General features: G+C 48.4%; 1 protein-coding gene across 3 annotated transcripts in view; it reads left to right on the forward strand.

The window, feature by feature from the left end:
• The window catches only part of SGK1 (serum/glucocorticoid regulated kinase 1), an 81,024-nt gene extending 64,318 nt beyond the window's left edge, over window positions 1–16,706 (forward strand). Inside the window, exons 1-12 of one of the 3 annotated variants that reach the window (XM_075414004.1) lie at window positions 9,006–9,225; window positions 11,211–11,286; window positions 11,718–11,793; window positions 12,243–12,347; window positions 12,825–12,908; window positions 13,012–13,143; window positions 13,429–13,541; window positions 13,746–13,869; window positions 14,177–14,272; window positions 14,388–14,543; window positions 14,650–14,739; window positions 15,457–16,706. In XM_075414004.1, the coding sequence (XP_075270119.1) occupies window positions 9,021–9,225; window positions 11,211–11,286; window positions 11,718–11,793; window positions 12,243–12,347; window positions 12,825–12,908; window positions 13,012–13,143; window positions 13,429–13,541; window positions 13,746–13,869; window positions 14,177–14,272; window positions 14,388–14,543; window positions 14,650–14,739; window positions 15,457–15,624 (1,425 nt within the window). In that variant the 5' untranslated portion in view covers window positions 9,006–9,020 and the 3' untranslated portion in view covers window positions 15,625–16,706. Of the gene's footprint in view, window positions 1–9,005; window positions 9,226–10,899; window positions 11,084–11,210; window positions 11,287–11,717; window positions 11,794–12,242; window positions 12,348–12,824; window positions 12,909–13,011; window positions 13,144–13,428; window positions 13,542–13,745; window positions 13,870–14,176; window positions 14,273–14,387; window positions 14,544–14,649; window positions 14,740–15,456 lie in introns of those variants that run through there. The other 2 variants (XM_075414006.1, XM_075414003.1) reach the window with 2 other exon arrangements.
• Window positions 16,707–18,135: the final 1,429 nt, after the last annotated feature.

Genomic DNA, 18,135 nt, shown 5'->3' on the forward strand with positions numbered 1-18,135 from the left:
AGTCAAGCAAAGGAAACACAACAATAAAAGTAATAATATTCTCAAAACATTCTTGAAAAAGGCAAGTGAGTGAAAACTCAAAGCTTAGCTTCATCATAGTTGTTTGTCAATTTAAAACTTATAGCTGTGTTGTACAAGGTGGTGTCCATGGATGCTTTTCCAAAAACCTAAGCAACCCCTGAATTAACAGGATTTGAGAGACACTGTTAAAGGGAAGGTACAAGATACTCAGAAACGCTCAGAGGTTTTTTTCCTTTCCTGGCAGCCACAAATACGCTTATACAACAAACTGGGACCTGATGTCTCAGGCTCATAATATTCTTCAATATTTAAAAACACCACATCTGAGATTAAAAATGTGTACAAAGAAAAAACACTCATCATATTAATGAATTAATGTTGGTTCTCACACTTTCTAACATCATAACAGCCTTCACCCCCCCAAGAACAAATCACATTTTCCTATTAAGCCGTCTTTAACAAATGTGTTCACTAGTTCATTAGTCATTACAGTACATATAAGTATGTTCCAGTGAGCACAAATGCACAAATAGAAGTCCTTTTATTTTATTCTGTGACTCAGCTCATAGAGCCAAAGTGATTTGGAAGTTTACTAGTTGCGGTTGCAGCACCTAAAGACAAATATACTTGAAATAACCAGGGTGAATGCTCTGGGGCTTGAGAGACCTTTCATCAGTGGGACCTGAGACTGCATGAAAGAGCTATAAGTTCTGTGTATGCTGTTCAAATTAGAAAAGTTCAACAAGCTAGAATAAATATGTACTAAATTAAAAACACGATCACAGCGATAAATATATATATGTATACATCATACTGAAGATGAGAAAAATGTGGCCTGTAAAAAATAATTCAGACTGCTATATCCAGACAAAGCTGAGTGTACTTTACTATCATGTATGATCCATTTTGAAGCAGGTAAAGTGAATCAAAAAAGTGTTATGCAGGTGCAGAGTGTTACTACTCAGCTGAATCTGGCATATGCATCCCATTGTGTATTTTATATTTTCATATCTCAAACACTGGCAGAAACATATTTTCTTTCTTTCTGAGAAATTGCCTTCCTTTCTCTACTCCTTTTCTGCCCATAAGTCATTTCTGTAAGAAGTGCTAAGAATCTCAAAATTGTGGAACTGGTCGAAACTTGAGCTGTGTTTGCAGACCTCATGGAAACTGGGAGAAGACAGCATTTGATTTTGATTCAGAGTCTAATAGCTGTGATTTCAACCACTGTTTCGAGTCAGCCAGTCTAGGTCAGCCACTGAATGAGCAAAACTGTTGTCAAGTTTTGGCTTGTAGGAGGTGGGCTATACGTCCAATGAGTTGAGCATGGGATTGAAAGTCACAAGCCCTACAAAATGCTCATTCTATTTCAGGCTTATCATATGACAATGACCCAAGTCATCCAACTTCCCCATCTCTTCATTCTTTAAAATGTCACTCTTTGTATTTTCCTGTTTGAGGGCTTAAAGAAGTCTGGGCAAAAACATGCGTAAGTGAAAATCATTGCTAAGTGAAAATCATGAATAATACCATTAGTAACACAATTCCCTATAACTGTAGAGAAGTCCTCAGTGCTATGCTGTGCAAATGACCAAAGCTCCTTAACCTTTCTATGTTTTAATTTCCTCACCTGGAACTCTACCTGTATTTCTGAAGAATGCCACTGTCAACAAAACACGAACTTCCTAGCAATGTTTCCTATATTGCAGCAGACTGAGATGAGTTTGCAACTTGCCAGAGTTCCAGGAGTTCATTTTTCTGATGCCCGATTAAAAATACATGGAGACAGTTGATTCTCTTTCTCTTATTCTTTTATTATTATTATTATGTTTTTCTCTGAAAAGAATATTAGACAGCATTAGTAAGCCTGTCTTGTATGAAAGATCAATGCTTGATATTCAGCTACGCATAGAAGTGTTGCATTCTTCTCACTGCAGGTGTAGAGAATAGCGTCACGCTGAGAGCTAGGTACCGGTGACAGTGCTTTCGCCAGCAATCCAATACGCGAGACCTGCTCCTCCTCACTGCTGTATGCAAACGTTTTCTGAAAAAAGCACAGTGTTATAAGGTTACGACGGGAAGCGTTACAGAAATATCAGCAACTACTTGGAGCGCGGCACGCTTCCAAATCTGTATCTCTTTTTTACGAGGTTAAAATGACAGCGCAGCCAGTGTGTGTAAGATCAGCGCTACTACGCTTACTGTTTGACTTGCCTGCGCGCTGACTGAGCGGGCTGGGACACAGATCCGCCTCTGGCTTCAGCTGTGCCAACTCCAGAGGCTGTGCCCTGGCGCCCATCGCCTGGCTGACTGCTGGGAGCTCCCACATGGAGACCTGGCAGCCGATCCAGTGGCTGGGAACACCCAGCCCATGCCAGCAGATCCAGGGGCTTGGAACACCCACCCCATGGCAGCGGGTCCAGGGGCTGGGAACACCCAGCCCATGGCAGTGGATCCAGGGGCTGGCAACACCCAGCCCATGGCAGGGGGTCCAGGGACTGGGAACACCCAGCCCATGGCAGCGGGTCCAGGGGCTGGGAACACCCACGGTGCAGGTGCTGACGAGCAGCTGCAGGTGCACTGAGGCCAGGAAGCCCTTGCAGAAGGCTGGAAAGGTCACACACTCACAGCCTGCGGTCTACTGCACGATTATGCATGGGTGGGTGTCTGTGCTTGTCAGAACCTCCCGATTCTTATCCTTGAATCGGATGAACATTTTGAGATAGTCAGAAACAAGCAGAGAGACAAGAAACCTCAGAGGTGAAGTTGTTGGACCTGACATACGTGGCAGCAGACGCAAGTCTGTGTTATGCAGACAGCCAGGCTAGGTGTTCTAGCAGCTCCTTTTGGTCCTGAAGTCTAGTAAATCTATGGCCAAAACATGTGAGCTCGGCTGCCTGAAGTTAAGCTCGTCTTTGTGGCATCATGTAAAGCATTTAAAAAAAAATAAAAAGGCAGCTTCTATCAAAGTAAATGAAACCCATATCAAAGGTTGCCAATTCACTTTAGGGCTTAAGGTGTTAAAAAATTTTTGACCTAATTGGAATACTACAAAGAGATCTTCAGTGCAGTGAATGAGTGAACAGGTTTGAAAATAGCATCTGGAAGTGAAAAAAAGAAATACTGCTGAAGTTTGTGGCTTTTTCTTTCTGTGTCTGCCTGTGAAAGAGCTGTGCGACTTCTTTGTCTCACGGTAATATTCTTTGTGGTGATTGTGTGCTGTGGGAACAGCGCTTCCCTGGCATTTCCAACAAGCTCGACAGTGGCAGGTGACACTACCAGTTGTCAGTTCAGTGTGGATACAGTTATACTTCCTTCCCCACAAATCTGGATTCAAGTCCTTTCTTGAGTCACAGCCTTTCAGGTGTCAGTGTTTCCAAGTCCCACATTTTTCACTGTGATCGGTAGCTCCTGCTGGGAAGGGAACTAGGGCTACAGGAATATCAGATATATAGGCAGGATTCCACCAAGGTACATGACATGCCTGCAGTGCCTGCTCTGGCTCTTGCCATGCCAAGTTGTCTGTTTACAACTCATGTAATATGTGAATGAAGTTGGCAGATATGGAATATATATTGCTGTAAGTAATCTTAATCCAGTTATTAGAATGGGAGAAAGTTAACTTTGCATTTAATTTTTCGTTCTGCCACAGACTTTCCTCAGATGAGACACATTGTCTACCCTGTGGTTTAATTCCCACTTTTATAAAGTAGAACTAATACTTTCAGATCTCTCTGAGATGGTATCAGGCACAGTGCAAGGCAAGATAATGTCAACTAATTTCAAGAAAGCTGGTATGTCTTGTCTATCCAGCACAATATGGGGTTGGATAGACACGCAGGGCTACTAGCTGGAAGCCAAGATGTATAATTGATCCTTGAGGAGCACTATGGAGTATTATACCAAAGTTAAAAGTCTTCTTACAGGTCCATAGCTAGACTGGACTGAGCCAGGTCAGGAATTCCTGCCTATCACATATGGTATTTAAACTTGCCCTAAGATCTTTTTATGTAAATATATATAAATTGGGAAATAAATGACCAGTTCTCTCAGGGTATGTAGACAATGTGATCCTCTAAAGTAATTCCACATCTTTTCTATGTCAAGCTTCAGAAATAAGAAAAAACATCACCTGTACTTCAAAAAAGCCTCCACCTGTCTGTGGCTTTCAGGTCCAAATTCCTTCATCTAAACCTTAGACACTGCCTGACTCAGGCCTCAGATGCACTGAGCTGCCTCCAGGGTGTTCATTTGTCTCTTCTGACCAAGGAGGGTACCTTTGGTGAGTATATGCCTAACCCAAATGCCAAAACTTAAGAAGGGTAAATATATTATGAATGATTACATAAATATTTTGACTCCATTTTGGACCCGTTACCTAGGGCAAAATTAACATTTCTTCCCTCACCCTCTAGCTTAGACTAATTAGTTTACCTTCATAAACACTGTTATAACTCCACTGATAGCAATGGACACAGATAACTGTGGCAAACATGTCCTAAAATTACGCATCACTAGAGAGAAATCCCTATAGACAAAGCCCTGCTTAGCGTGTGTGTTTTGCGTCCTTCTGCCCAGGAAGCTCCTTACAGTTCCTGAAAGAAAATCTCCTAGAAATAATAAGGAACATTAAAGCAGTCAACATAATGGCAAGAGGCACGGTGGTATCAGCAAGGGGAAAAGCATGAAGACCTGACAGTGCGAGCCTCCCTTTCGCAGGCCTCTGCTTTCATATCCAATTCGTCTCCGAGAATCCGTGTTGCTGTGTTGAGTTAGCAGCCAGCTGAACTTCTCTCTAGCAAAAATTCCTCTCTTTGACTAATTTGCTCACTATTTACAGCATTTGGTGCCTTAACTCCAAGGTTGCCGGAGGGCTTGCAGGGTTAAAGAGATCTTTCTTTTAAGATAATGCACTACAATGGTGATGATGAGGGTTCTGTGTACACATAAAAGGCATTGAGAGATCACGGTAGCAAACACCTCGTGAAACACGAGATGAAGAGATAAGGGAAAGAGAGATGACCTGATAGCTAGGTTAGAGCAGCTATCATTTGTATTTCAGCACATACGTTTAAACGAGAGGTACAGGGAAACTTGTTCAGATTGTGTCCTTGATAGAAAATGCCTACATCCATCTCTGCTCTTATCCTTCAAAAGCCAAAGTTTTGGAGGGGAAATCTGAGTGCCAGAGGCAGCAGACAGTGCATGCTTACACTTTTCATTGCGGAGCACATACCAGCTCCTCACATTGGGCTGCCTTGTGACCAAAGGAGACGAGCAGACCGAATTCATAGTATCACTAAAAATCTTTATTTTCCTCACGAGCCTTTTTCTATCACTTTTCCATCTTCTGTTTTCACCTCCCTTACCACAGTAGCGTTATTTAGTCCTGATCAGACCAGACCGTGTGCAGTGACAGCACCCTATTTTAAGTTCATAACAACAAAAATGCATTCAAGTATCTGTCACCCAACTTGGTTTTATGAGGACTGTAAGCGAAAGAGGCTACACAATATTGCAAGGACTTACACTAATCGGGGGGGGGCACACTCAGAGCACGCCACACAAACGTGCTGCTTCTGCAGCCACCCCTCTCTGACTGCTATGGGCTGAAATACCTGCAACGTCTGCTCATAAAGCCTCAGTGACAACAACTCCGTTGTTAGATCGGTGCGCTGGATTTCGAATGGAAGTTAGGGCCATCGTTTATCAGCTGTTTTAGCTAGAGGTCAGTGCATCTAAAGGATGCTGTAATTTTCCACTGCTTTCTACAAGGACGGGAATTACTCTTTTCTCAGTACAGCCCTGCATCACTCTGTGATCCTGTGAGCGTAATCCCGTGGCACTAAAGCCGCTTATTGACAATGCAGTAAACCTGCTCCGCAAGCGTCAGAAAAGGGAAATAAAAGATGTTCCAAATTCGTGTTTGGCAAAATATGACACTGAAATCAGTCAGATGCTTCCAGACCAACAGGGCCTTCAGTCCATAAACCTCTCAGAACAAGGTCTAGCAGACCTGTTGACAGCATTTGAAAGCTCCTGATCTGAAATCTCTGTTGGGGCTGCTATTCAAGCTGTTATTCAGTTTCTTATCTATCTGCTGCTACTTGTAGACATCTTCTGTGTGGGAAGCCTGAAGGTCCTGACTGAAAGTTTTGGCTGTTGCACATGACACTTCATTAGAAGGTCAGAGAGAAGAACTTGTTTGTTAGGGATTTATGGGAGGAAAAGAAAAGCTTTTGAGATTTTGCTTCAGAAAACAGACACTGTTAGGAGCGCCGTCAGCTTTTGTGTTTGAGGGCCATGTCATCCCTGCAGTCCACGGCTTGAATTCCATCTTTATTTAATTAACCCAAAGCCAAATACTGCTGAAAATATTTGCAGAATTTGGGGAAGCTTCCTTCCAGAGTCAGCCAAGTAATTCTAGGAACGGTTCAGCCTGCTGCATCCTAAGGTCTTGATTCAGCACGATAGGTAAGCAGGAAATCATTCATTCAGCATTGAATTCACTGCCAAACTGAAGTTCAGAAGCTATCAGTGAATCTAATTCCTGAAGGATGGAGGCATCGAATTACATTCCTAAATCTTCCTCCACAGTGGACAGTGAGGACCAGAACAGACTGAGAAGAAGAGAGCTCACAGATTCCGTTTACCGCGTGCGATGCTGACGCCTCTGACCTTGGCCAGACTCTTTTCAGTGGTGCCCACTGACAGGACAAGGGGCAATGGGCACAAACTGAAGCACAGGAAGTTCCGTCTGAACATGAGGAAGAACTTCTTCCCTCTGAGGGTGACGGAGCACTGGAACAGGCTGCCCAGGGAGGTTGTGGAGTCTCCTTCTCTGGAGATATTCAAGCTCTGCCTGGACAAGGTCCTGTGCAGCCTGCTCTAGGTGACCCTGCTTTGGCAGGGGGGTTGGACTAGATGACCCCCAGAGGTCCCTTCCAACCCCCAACATTCTGTAATTCTGTGTGATTCTGTGGTTCTGTGACCTTCCCAAAGGGCAAGAGGGAATAGTTTCCATGCGCCTCACAAAAACTGTCAGGCAGAAGTGACATCTGTCAGTCCGCCGCAGATGCAGACACCCTCCAAAGAGTGAGACTCCTCTAGGGAGATGACTTTCCACAGTCCAGCTACTGCTGAACATGCTGTGAACTGCACTGGCCAACACAGGCCCACACCAGCGACATGCGTGTGGATGTGCGCGTGTTCACTCTTTAAGACAAATCGAATCGCACCCCTCCTGGCTTCTCATTGGGCATGTCCTGATCTCCATGTCAGCAGGACCCTGGGGTTACCCACATGGGTGAGCCAGCATGTCGTGCCAGCCCTGCCCTTATGCCTAGGTCAGCCATGGTTCCAGCAGAGTCCGTGTCCTTCTGCACTTCTCACAGCCCGGCAGTGAGGCCCTGGTTTGGGCACTGGCACAGTGAAGAGCTCAGTGAGCACCTGGTGCTACCCAGTGCTATCTTCACACCGAACGCAGATATCTGGCGGGGTCAAACGCTTTACAGCAGGTCACAAATCAAATCAGTTCTCTTTCTTCTTGCCAGTAAGCAGCAGTTCCTGGGGTTTTGTGAGCTGGTTAACCTCTGTGACTACAAACGCAGTATCGTGCCACTCACAAGCGCAACACAAGGCTATCAGAACGAAGGTATGGGCCCAAGGTCCACGTAGGTCAGCCGGGGTTACCTGTACCAGCCAACAGTGCACTGCTAAGGGTGAGGCAAGAACAGGCGACTCTTCGGTGATTTGCCCCCCAAAACAGCCCTGGCTCCCAGGAATCTATGGTGCAGGAACGTTCCAGGTCAGATACACCGCCTTTGTAGTCAAAACTTTTATTTTCCCCTCCCTATTGATTTGTCCAGCCATCCTGGAACCCATCCGTGCTTTTAGTGCGCAGGCACCCCGGGGCAAGGAGATCTGTAACTCTTAATACTCCTTGTGTGGAGTCTCCTTTTCCTTTTTAGTTCAACGTCCACTTTCTACTTTATTTTTATTCATTTTGCTTTGAAAAATTATTAATTTAGAAGTTTGGGACAATTTGCCAAAATTTTAGTCTGAGGGAGAAAAGTAACCTCAGCGTGAAACCTCACCGTTTTTGATTCTTCCCTTGCATTTACTTTTTAGCTGCACGCTCTGAACCTCCCGACCACACAAATCCTTGACGCAAACCCTTGCAACCCATCGAGATTTTCGCCATGTCTGATGCTTTTCCACCAGGCTTGGCTTTCGAACAAGGGGATGGATGGCTGCGTCCCTTTTCCTCCCCCGCCTGTTTCAGCTGCCCAGGGATTTGCCGCTGTCCTCGGGGGCAGAAGTTTTAGGACGGCAACCACGGCACACTTCGGCTTTCAGGCCAAACCCCGGGCCCCCGAGAACCCAGTTCGCGACTTGAAAGCCGCCGGGTGACTTACAAGCGGTAGTAATCGGTCGCTCGGGAGGAATCCCTCCCGGCCACCCCGAGAACGCCCGCCCTGCGCAGCGCCCGCCGCCGGGCCGAGCGGCACCTCCGGGGCGTGGAGCGGGCCGGGGCCCGGCCGGCCGCCGTCGCCGGCAGGTGGGTGCCGGACGGACGGACGGACGGACGGAGCGACAGCGGCTTCCCGCGGCGGGGCGCGGCCGGAGCTGCGCGGCGCCGGGCCGGGCCGGGCCGTGCCGTGCCGCGGCGGGCGGCGGGGGAGCGGAGCCGGGCCGCTGCCGGCGGAAGGCGCTGGGTGCCCGGTGGGAGCGGGGCGCCGGTGCCGCCCCGGCGCTATCCGGCCGCAGCCCTCCGCGGGCGGGCGGCCCCCGCCCCGCCTCCGCCCGCCCTGGCGGGGAGCCCTGGGGGGGGTACGGGGGGGGGCGGACAGGCGGGACGCGTTCCCCTTCGCGGCTCCCCTCCCCCCGCCGGCGGCGCGCGGGTGTGCGCGCGCGCGGATGACAGTAATTCGGCGGGCGATGTTGCAACGGGGCAGCGTGCGCGGGGCGGCCCGTGCCGAACTTTATAACGCTCCCGCATGTCAGCCGCCCTCCAGCCTGCGTCCGTAGCCGCGTCGGCGGGAGCGGCCGCCGGCCTCGCCGCCCTCGCCGCCGCCCTCCTGCCCGCCGCCCGCCCGGCCGGGACGCCCAGAGCCCGCCCGCGGCCTCCGCGCCGCCGCGCCCCGCCGGGGCTCTCGGCGCGGGCAGAGATGCGGGGCAAAGAGGAGAAGTCGTCGCTGAAAGGTGGGTTCGCCGCTCGCTCTCCCCGCGGCGGGGAAGAACCGCGCCAGCAGCCGGGCAGCGGGCGGGGTACGTCCGGGGCAGGGGAAAAGGGACCCGGTGGCTTGGCGGGGGCGGCGGAGCCCTCGCAAGAAGCGGGGGGGAGGGCGCTGGTGTCACCGGGCGGAGAGGGGGCAGCGGCGGGGGGGCTGCCGGCCGGGGCGGGCTGCGGCGGGGCCTCCTCCCGTCGCCCCCTCCTCCCCCGGCGCCAGCTCCCTCGCCCCCCCGGCTCCGCGGCGGGGGGCTGGGCAGGGCCTCTCCGCTCCCCCCGGACGGGACCCGGCGGCTCGGTGTGGAGGCGAGCCCAGCCCGCGGGCATCCCTCGCCGTTCTCTGGCTGTGGAGCCTGCGCAGCGCGCTGGGAGGCCGGTGCTCACCTCCCTCTCTCTGCTCCGGGTCACCCCTCTCGCTGCTCGGGGCGAGCTGCAGCCTTTGGCGGCTGCTGTGCTGGGGGGCTCCCCATCACCCCCCCCTCCCCTCCCCCCCCCGAGGCAGACGATACAGCCAGGGGATGCCGGCTGCGGTGGCGGGGGAGGCAGCAGCAGCGGGTGCGGAGGGAAAAAAAGGGAAAAAGGGCTCCGGGCGGGGGGGAGGAGCGGGGCACGCTGCAGCTGGAGCCGCTGGCCGGAGCCCAGCGCCCTGCTCGCAGACGGCGAGGCGAAACGCCGGCGGGAATAAGGCAGAACGCCCCGTCGGGTGGAAAGTTCCAGCCGCCCGCAGCCCGCCGGAGCCCGGCACCCCCCGCAGAGGTCGCGATCGGGGGGCGGGGGGGGGGGGGGGGCGCGGTGATAGCCTTGGCCGTGCCGGCCGGAGACCCTCGGGCGGGGGTCCCCCGGCAGCGGCAGCATCGTTTCACCTTCAGCGGGGCTGTTTGGGTTTGGTTGGGCTTTCTTAATTTTCTCCCTTATTGCACTTGTTGAGTCCTCGGTCATCTCCCCGCCTTCTCTAGCCGCAGATCTCTGCCCTGTACTCCAAGTTCAGGGGACTTGGATTTTTTTTTTCCCCCCTCTTGTTTCCCTTTTTGGTGTTAAAAAAAGACGTTGTGTTTGGGTTTGGTGTTCTTTTCTGGGTTTTGTTTTATTTTTTTCTTTTCCTTTTCCCTTTCGGTAATGTCCCAGCCGGGATCAGGGCAGTGCACAGAAGGGACATTTATTTGTTTTAATTGAAAACCGGGCAGGAAATCTTGTTCTCCTGAGTCACTACGGCTCCCTCAAGGAAACGTCAACGTCCCTTATCGCCGCTCACCCGGGGCCCGGTAGCGGACGCGGGCTGCGGCGGGGGGGGGGGACACACATGGGACACACAGACTTTAGGAAGAGGTGCTCGTCCAGGACAGAGCCAGATTTCAACTTTATATAACCGGAAAAGAAGGGGGGGGCAAGGAGAGAGGGAGCTAAGGGAGTTTGGGGTGCAAAATAGAAAAAAAAAGGGGGGGGGGCGTTGATGCGTTTGCTCAGGGATGCTGGGGGTGGGGGTCCCGGGGGGGTTGCGTCTAGGGTAGAGTGGTGGCAAAGGCGGCGACGGTCGTCCTCCCCCCCCCCCCCCCCCCCGACCGTCCTCGGAGGACGTCGGGGGGGGGGGGGGAGGGCGACCGTCGCCGCCCCGCCCCGGTGCCGCCCATCACCGCCGCCACTTAAGCGCCGTCGTGTTCTTCGCCGAGCCAGTGCGGTGCTGGGAGCTGGGGGTATCGTTCGCTGCTTATTTATTTCCCTCATCCCCCCTTCCTTTACCCCGCTGCTTCCAAATGACCGTGAAAGCAGCCGAGGCGTCGGGTCCCACCTTGACCTACTCGAAGATGAGGGGGATGGTGGCCATCCTCATCGGTGAGCGGACGGGGGGCTTCTCCGAGGATGCTCGGGGGTTGGGGGGCTGTGATTCTGTGATTTTTTTTTTTTTTTTCCTCGCGGGGTGACTTACCGATTTTATTTCTCCTTTCCCTGTCCTTTATAGCTTTCATGAAGCAGAGAAGAATGGGGCTAAACGACTTCATTCAGAAGATAGCCACCAACTCCTATGCATGCAAACAGTAAGTATCAGAAATTTCGGTCACAAATATCGCTACGTCTTGCGAGATTTAGTTAAAAAAAACCCCACGTTTGCTTACTGTAATACTTCTGGCATGACTGTTACGGAACAGTTAATTGATGTTCTTGAGGTATTACTCACTTGGCAACAAACCTTCGTGAGCTGGGTTTGGGAGGAATCAGTTGGATAGGATTTCCAGAGCCCCATCCCTATCTTGAACTGTACTTACAGTATAAACGCATTTCTTTTTGCGGCGGGATTTACTTTCCGTGGATTAATTTTACTCCTTAAGCCGAACAGATTGTTTCGGTTGCCTCCTGTGATAGCCCAAACCAAAACCCGTCTTTCGCGATGCGTGCGTGCCCTCTGGCGGAACCATCTGCCTGGTGCTTCTGGTAGCCCTGCTCATCGTGCGTGCTCTCTTCCTTGCAGCCCTGAAGTTCAGTCTATTTTGAAAATCTCCCAGCCTCAAGAGCCTGAACTTATGAATGCTAATCCTTCTCCTCCGGTAAGTAGATTTTACTTAGAGGCGTGTTTAGAACATCGCATCAGCCAGTAATAGAAGCGTAGCAAAATTAGCATCGTGAGTGTTACTTTAGTTCAGCTCATAGCACGCTGGTGTGACTGGGGAAAAGAGTTATCAAGTTAGGCTGAAACTTTCTGCTGACATGGAGGAAAAATTTAAAAAATAAGCTTTACTGATCATTACTTTATTATGGAATGTGGCTAAGACCTCAACAAGAGCTTTTTAAGTAAACCATGGCTGTTATACTCTTCTTAGGCAGTACCTAGTAATTTAAAATATCTGGCAGAGGTCAAGATGAAGTTTTTAGTGATAAGAGGAATGCTAATCTTCACTTTTGAGGTCACAAGTTCACTTTAAGAAAGAGACCTTGTTGAGACTCTCACTACCAAGCTGTTGTAATAAATCTGGTTTCTGTCTGTTTATTTTTCTAGCCCAGTCCTTCACAGCAGATCAATCTTGGTCCATCATCCAATCCACATGCCAAACCATCAGACTTTCATTTCTTAAAAGTGATTGGAAAAGGCAGTTTTGGGAAGGTAAATCTAACTTTTTTGCTGTAATTTATTTAGTCTTCAGGTCTTGTGTGTAATGCCCGAGGGTCGGGTTTGTACTGGCTCTCGTAAATGGTGATCATTTAAACTAGACCCGAGCGTGCCCCGCTGCCCAGTGCCTGGCAGCTGCCCAGCGCCTGGCTCCCTGCGTAGCTGCGGGAAGAGGAAGCAGGGTGCTGCCTGTGAAAGAGTCACAGAAGAGCCAGGGAGTGCGGAGGCAGTGGTTTCGGGAAGAATATACGCTTCGCTTTTGGAGGGGGAGGGAACGAGACGTAAAGCTTTGATACACATTTGTCTGCGAGAGTGGTAACAGCGTTAGGCATTTCTAGCAAAGGGCTCGCACATCGAACCGGAGGGATGTGGTAGTGCTCAGCAGTTAACCTAAGGGATCATTTCCAGCTGTGTTTACAAGTTGTTCTGTATTTCAGTGTTGCTCAGTTCTGGGATTTTCCCCTCTTCCAGGTTCTCCTTGCACGGCATAAGGCAGAAGAGCAGTTTTATGCTGTTAAAGTCCTGCAGAAAAAAGCAATCCTGAAGAAGAAGGAGGTAAGCTGCTTCTTCATACTGCCATTGCGATGTCTGTCAAATATATTTTTACCGCTACTGCTAAGCAAGCGTACTAAACATTGATGATTTCTGATGCTTTTAGGAGAAGCATATCATGTCAGAGCGCAATGTCCTGCTGAAAAATGTGAAACACCCCTTCCTGGTCGGGCTTCACTTTTCCTTCCAAACTGCAGACAAATTGTATTTTGTCCTGGACTACATCAATGGCGGAGAGGTAAGCAGTAAGAAAATGGAATAGTATTTCCTGTCATGTGCACAGTGGTAGGGTAGACTTTTTCACCCTTCCGTTGAAATAAAAAAAGAGTTGCAAGGGGAAAGGTCACGGGGGAAAAGTTACTAGATTGAATGTTTCCAGCCTGCCAAGTTTTGAACTACCAAAGGATCATTAGGCCATTTCCTGCTATTGTTCTCCCTCGCTATATATATTGAGTCTAATTAAGTGCATTGTTAACAGGCTTTGGCGCCGCTTACACAACTTTGTTCTCTCTGTCTCCTGCAGTTGTTTTACCATCTCCAGAGGGAGCGTTGCTTCCTGGAGCCAAGAGCCCGATTTTATGCTGCTGAAATCGCCAGTGCGCTGGGCTACCTGCACTCCCTGAACATCGTTTATCGGTAAGCAACCTTGTTCAGTTTGTCGGGCTGAAAAAAACCCCATGCTTTGTTGAATCAGCATTGAAAAAATAATCTCAGTATCAGCTCAGATTTGCTTTTAATTATTTTTCGTGACTTAGTGAAGTTCTGTAAACAATTGCACCTAAAATGTTCTCACTGTAGCTCCTCTAACGAATGCTTGTCTTCTTTCATCTCTTCCTACAGCGACTTGAAGCCAGAGAATATCCTGCTTGATTCGCAGGGGCACATTGTCTTGACTGACTTTGGACTCTGCAAAGAAAACATAGAGCACAACGGGACAACCTCCACCTTCTGCGGCACGCCAGAGGTACGGCCAACCTTCAGCCCCCCACCTTGCACAGCAGCAGTGTATATTTATGGCTGGTTAGACAAGCAAGGGGGTATTACGGGTCTTGTAATAGCAGGCTGGCAGTGAGGACGTGTAGGACACGTATAGCTCATTGAGCAGGAGAGAACAGCTCTTGAGCCGTCTCCATGTATAAAGAGCTTGCAGCTTTCTGGTAGCTTAGGCATTGCTGGGATTCAGTAAGCTGCTTTCATTCAAGAATGGGGAGGCTTTCCTTATTATAAAGATCCCTTTGGCTCACGCGGCTCTCTTTGCTTGTCTCGCACAGTATCTTGCTCCTGAAGTTCTTCATAAGCAGCCCTATGACCGGACTGTGGACTGGTGGTGCCTTGGAGCAGTCCTGTATGAGATGCTTTATGGCTTGGTAAGCAAATCCTTCATGGCAGATCAGACTAGGGTACTTGTCGTTTCCCTGTAAGAAATGCCGTGCTCGCCTGTCAGCCTCGTTAACCTGGGTCTCTCCTTTGCCCTTCCCACAGCCGCCCTTCTACAGCAGGAACACGGCAGAAATGTACGACAACATCTTGAACAAACCCCTGCAGCTGAAGCCAAATATCACCAACTCGGCTAGACATCTCCTGGAAGGGCTCTTGCAGAAGGATAGGACAAAGAGGCTTGGTGCCAAGGAGGACTTTGTAAGTGCAAACTGGCCATTGCTTGTAGGCAGCACAGGAGGATGAGTAGGCCATCCTGCTTACATTAGCTTGGGTCTGAATTAATCTATTTTTCTCTCTGCAACAGATGGAGATTAAGAATCACATCTTCTTCTCCCCAATTAACTGGGATGATCTCATTAATAAGAAGATTACACCCCCTTTTAACCCAAATGTGGTACGTATCACTTCTAATTATAGAATGTATGGGGAGTGTCTTTTCCCCCCCTTGTCTTTGTGGGCTGGATGGCTGTGTTGGGGGAACACAGCTTTTCCTTCCCTTGTGGCTGTCCAGGCAAGGTTAAAAATAAGCAGTAGTTGGCTTTTTGCTGATAGACAGTCTAAATTTAGCTGGGTTTTTTGGCCTCTCACAAATGCTTCATCTGCGTGGCTATTTTCAAATAATCTCCAGCATCCCCGTTTTACCAAAGGGGAAGGTAGGGTGTAGAAAGCAAGTAGCTTGCCAAGGGCAGAGTTACATTTGGCTTGTCACATACTAACGTCTAAAGAGAGGGATCTGATTGTGGAGGTTGTTCTCCCTCACTTTCTGAGCATTTTCTGAACTAAACTTAGTAACTGGCCCAGAGATAAAAGTCCTCCCCTGGAAGCTGCTGCATGGCAGAGTGGCACATTTGCCTTTGGCTTTTGTTGCATGGGCTTAGTTGGAGGGTAGCGTATTAAATGGAATCATCTTGTTTTTAGTGAGACAGTATGCAGCAGGATACAAAAAAATAAAGGTCAAACTAAAACTGGCAAAGGCTGTTAAAACAGCGGGCCCGAGGTGGTAACACTGTGAGTCTCCGCACAAGGGTGCTTGTCCCCCTTTTGAATTGAACTGTGCAGTCACGAAACACCTGGATGTAAATGTGTCTCTCCTTTTCTGCCCTTTCCACAGAGTGGCCCCAGTGACCTGCGACACTTTGATCCGGAGTTTACAGATGAGCCAGTCCCCAACTCCATCGGCCAGTCCCCGGACAGCATCCTCATCACCGCCAGCGTCAAAGAAGCTGCTGAGGCTTTTTTGGGCTTCTCGTATGCCCCACCCATGGACTCTTTCTTGTGAACATTTTTCTTTCTTTTTTTTTATAATAATAACTGTTGTTTTTATTTTTGTTTGGCCTTCTGGTGGAACTGCCAGTTGACCAGTCATCTTGAAAGAAAATTTGCACATTTCCACCATGGCAGCTTTGCAGCCTTAATTTCAACTACACTGTTCGCTGGAAGCTTTTCTGAAGAGCACATCACTCTCTAGATGATCTCTACAGGCTTTTCATTTGCATTCGTTCTTCCCCCAAAGTGGTGCTGTCTCCTTGGGAAAGAAAAACAAGAGTGACTGCTGCCATAGACCGCTACGGCAGGTCGTAGGAGTAAGAACGAGCTGTTTTGAAACCGTGCTCCGAAAAGCCTTGCCTGAAGATCTGTCTGAATGTGATAAGGATTTTATGAAATGTGCCTTTTTCTGATGAGATCTTGTGAGCTCCAAAGCTTTCCCCGTTGCAGAGTGTGTTTCTCAGTTCATTTATGTGGGTTTACTATGTGAACAAATGGTATGCGTGTGGTCTGCGTGCTACAGATGGACTTAGTTTAAAGCATCAGTGTGACACTTGCAGGATACCACAATGTGGGGCATTGTTTCTTTCTTCCATATTTGGAAGATAAATTAAGTGTAATTTTGAAATTTCTTTTGTAAATCTATACAGTCAACTCAAATTATTGAAATGGGCTCACAATTACTTGTATCCAAATGCTTGAAGAAAGCATTGCTGCTATGAAAAAAGATTTCTATTTTTAGAAAGGGTTTTTATGGACCAAAATGCCCCAGCTGCAGTCGGTCAAAGCTGTTGGTTTCTTCATTTTCTTTTTTCTTTTTTTCTTTTTTTCTTTTTTAGTTTAAAAGATGTCATCTGTAAAATGGGCATTATTTATGGTTTTGGGGTTTGGGAGTTTTTCATTCCTGATTGTATGTATTGTAAAAAAGATCTGTATATTCAGTTGTAACTCTATATGTATATTTAAACTTACAGACTTACTTGTAATGTATACCATCATTGTAATGTAATGTAATTAACATGGTTATATGTATCATATTTTTTTGTGACCAAACCCATTGGTTTGCAGTAAAATCCTGAAATATACTTCCATAAACTCTTGTCACTTCTTATTTTAAAACACTTTCTGAAAAATTTTAGGCAGCTTTAAAAAAAAAACCAAACTGAGCTGCCAGTCTGAGATAGCTGTGTAACTTTGCTTAGGTGTGTGATGGTTATTGCATCAGAGTCCACCCAGACAAGTCTTACTATGGGTACACCTGGGCAAAATACTCGGTCTTCCAACTGTAGGTGTTCGAGTGGGCATGGACCAAAGTGGGAGCTCTTTCGCGACGCAAGTGTCCCACTACCTCAAAGTGAGTTTCTTTTTACCTCTAGCGAAGTGAAGGTACTGCCCTCTGGTGTGGGCAAAGCGTAGCCACTTAAAAGAATTAAGTCCTTAGGTCAGTTTTACAAGAAAAGACTTGAGCCTTTTCCAGCACGGTGCTGCAGGCATATGCTAAAAAGAGGTGGTTGTAACGCTGAGGGAAAGTCCCTGTCCGGGAGTCCATCCCAGAGCATCGGCCATTGCTGCTATGACATGGGGCAGTGTAGTGCACCCCGAGCTTACCAGTGCGCCAAAATCTGTATCACGGGGGCAGATTTCACCAAATTATCTTATGCTTACCTGGATGGGGTCAAACTGACTATTCATATAAAACTGAGCTGTTAAATACAGGTTTTTATTACTGAGTACTAGTGGGTGGCCTGCCAGAGGGACTTTCAGCCAAGAAGTAAGATAACCACTACTTCTGGGGTGATCCCATTCAATTTCTTCTGCACGGTGATGGATGGTTTCCTTCTATGAGGAAATGGGCGTCTGCACCTTATTTACAGCTCCCGTTGTCCACTGGTTACTGCAGCTGGTGGTCTTGGCAATTCAGAGAATCAAAATCAGAAGTTGCTGAGAAAAACCTGGACAGTCAGCTGTTGCTCGGGCTACTGTGACAACAGCAGTGTAAGCAAAACTCTCGTAGGGGTGATATTTCTGTTCATTATATTTCCGAGATAAAAGCATGCAGTAACTTTCCATCCTTTATTATCCGTTGGATGTAGGAACAAAAAAACCTGTATGGCTTCAGCTATAAACTGTGTCAGGGAGACCACTCTCAGAGCTGAAAATGCTAGTTTATAGCAGCCAAGGAACCTCTCTCCTCTCAGATCGTGTTAGTATATGAAAGAGATGCAGCCGCCTCCCCCTCAGATTCCAACAATCCCAAATTCATGCATTCAGTAACTGTTTGAATAGCGTACTGACAGGCCTTGCAAAGTCTTCCAGTGCTACAATGTGCCTGAAACATCTTCTGTGTTAATGACTTGCAGGCTAGAGATGTTGAACTATACGGTGCTAATTTGCTCTTAGAGAAAAATGAAACTGCATTTGCTAAGCGACAAAGTTTTGCGATACGCATTATCTTGGCCTCACATTTCCCAGGCATTAGCAAGGTGCTACGTGCAGATACGTGAGCAGAGATCTGCAGCCCTAA

Source organism: Opisthocomus hoazin, chromosome 2 (genome assembly GCF_030867145.1).
Source record: "Opisthocomus hoazin isolate bOpiHoa1 chromosome 2, bOpiHoa1.hap1, whole genome shotgun sequence".
NCBI lineage: Eukaryota > Metazoa > Chordata > Aves > Opisthocomiformes > Opisthocomidae > Opisthocomus > Opisthocomus hoazin.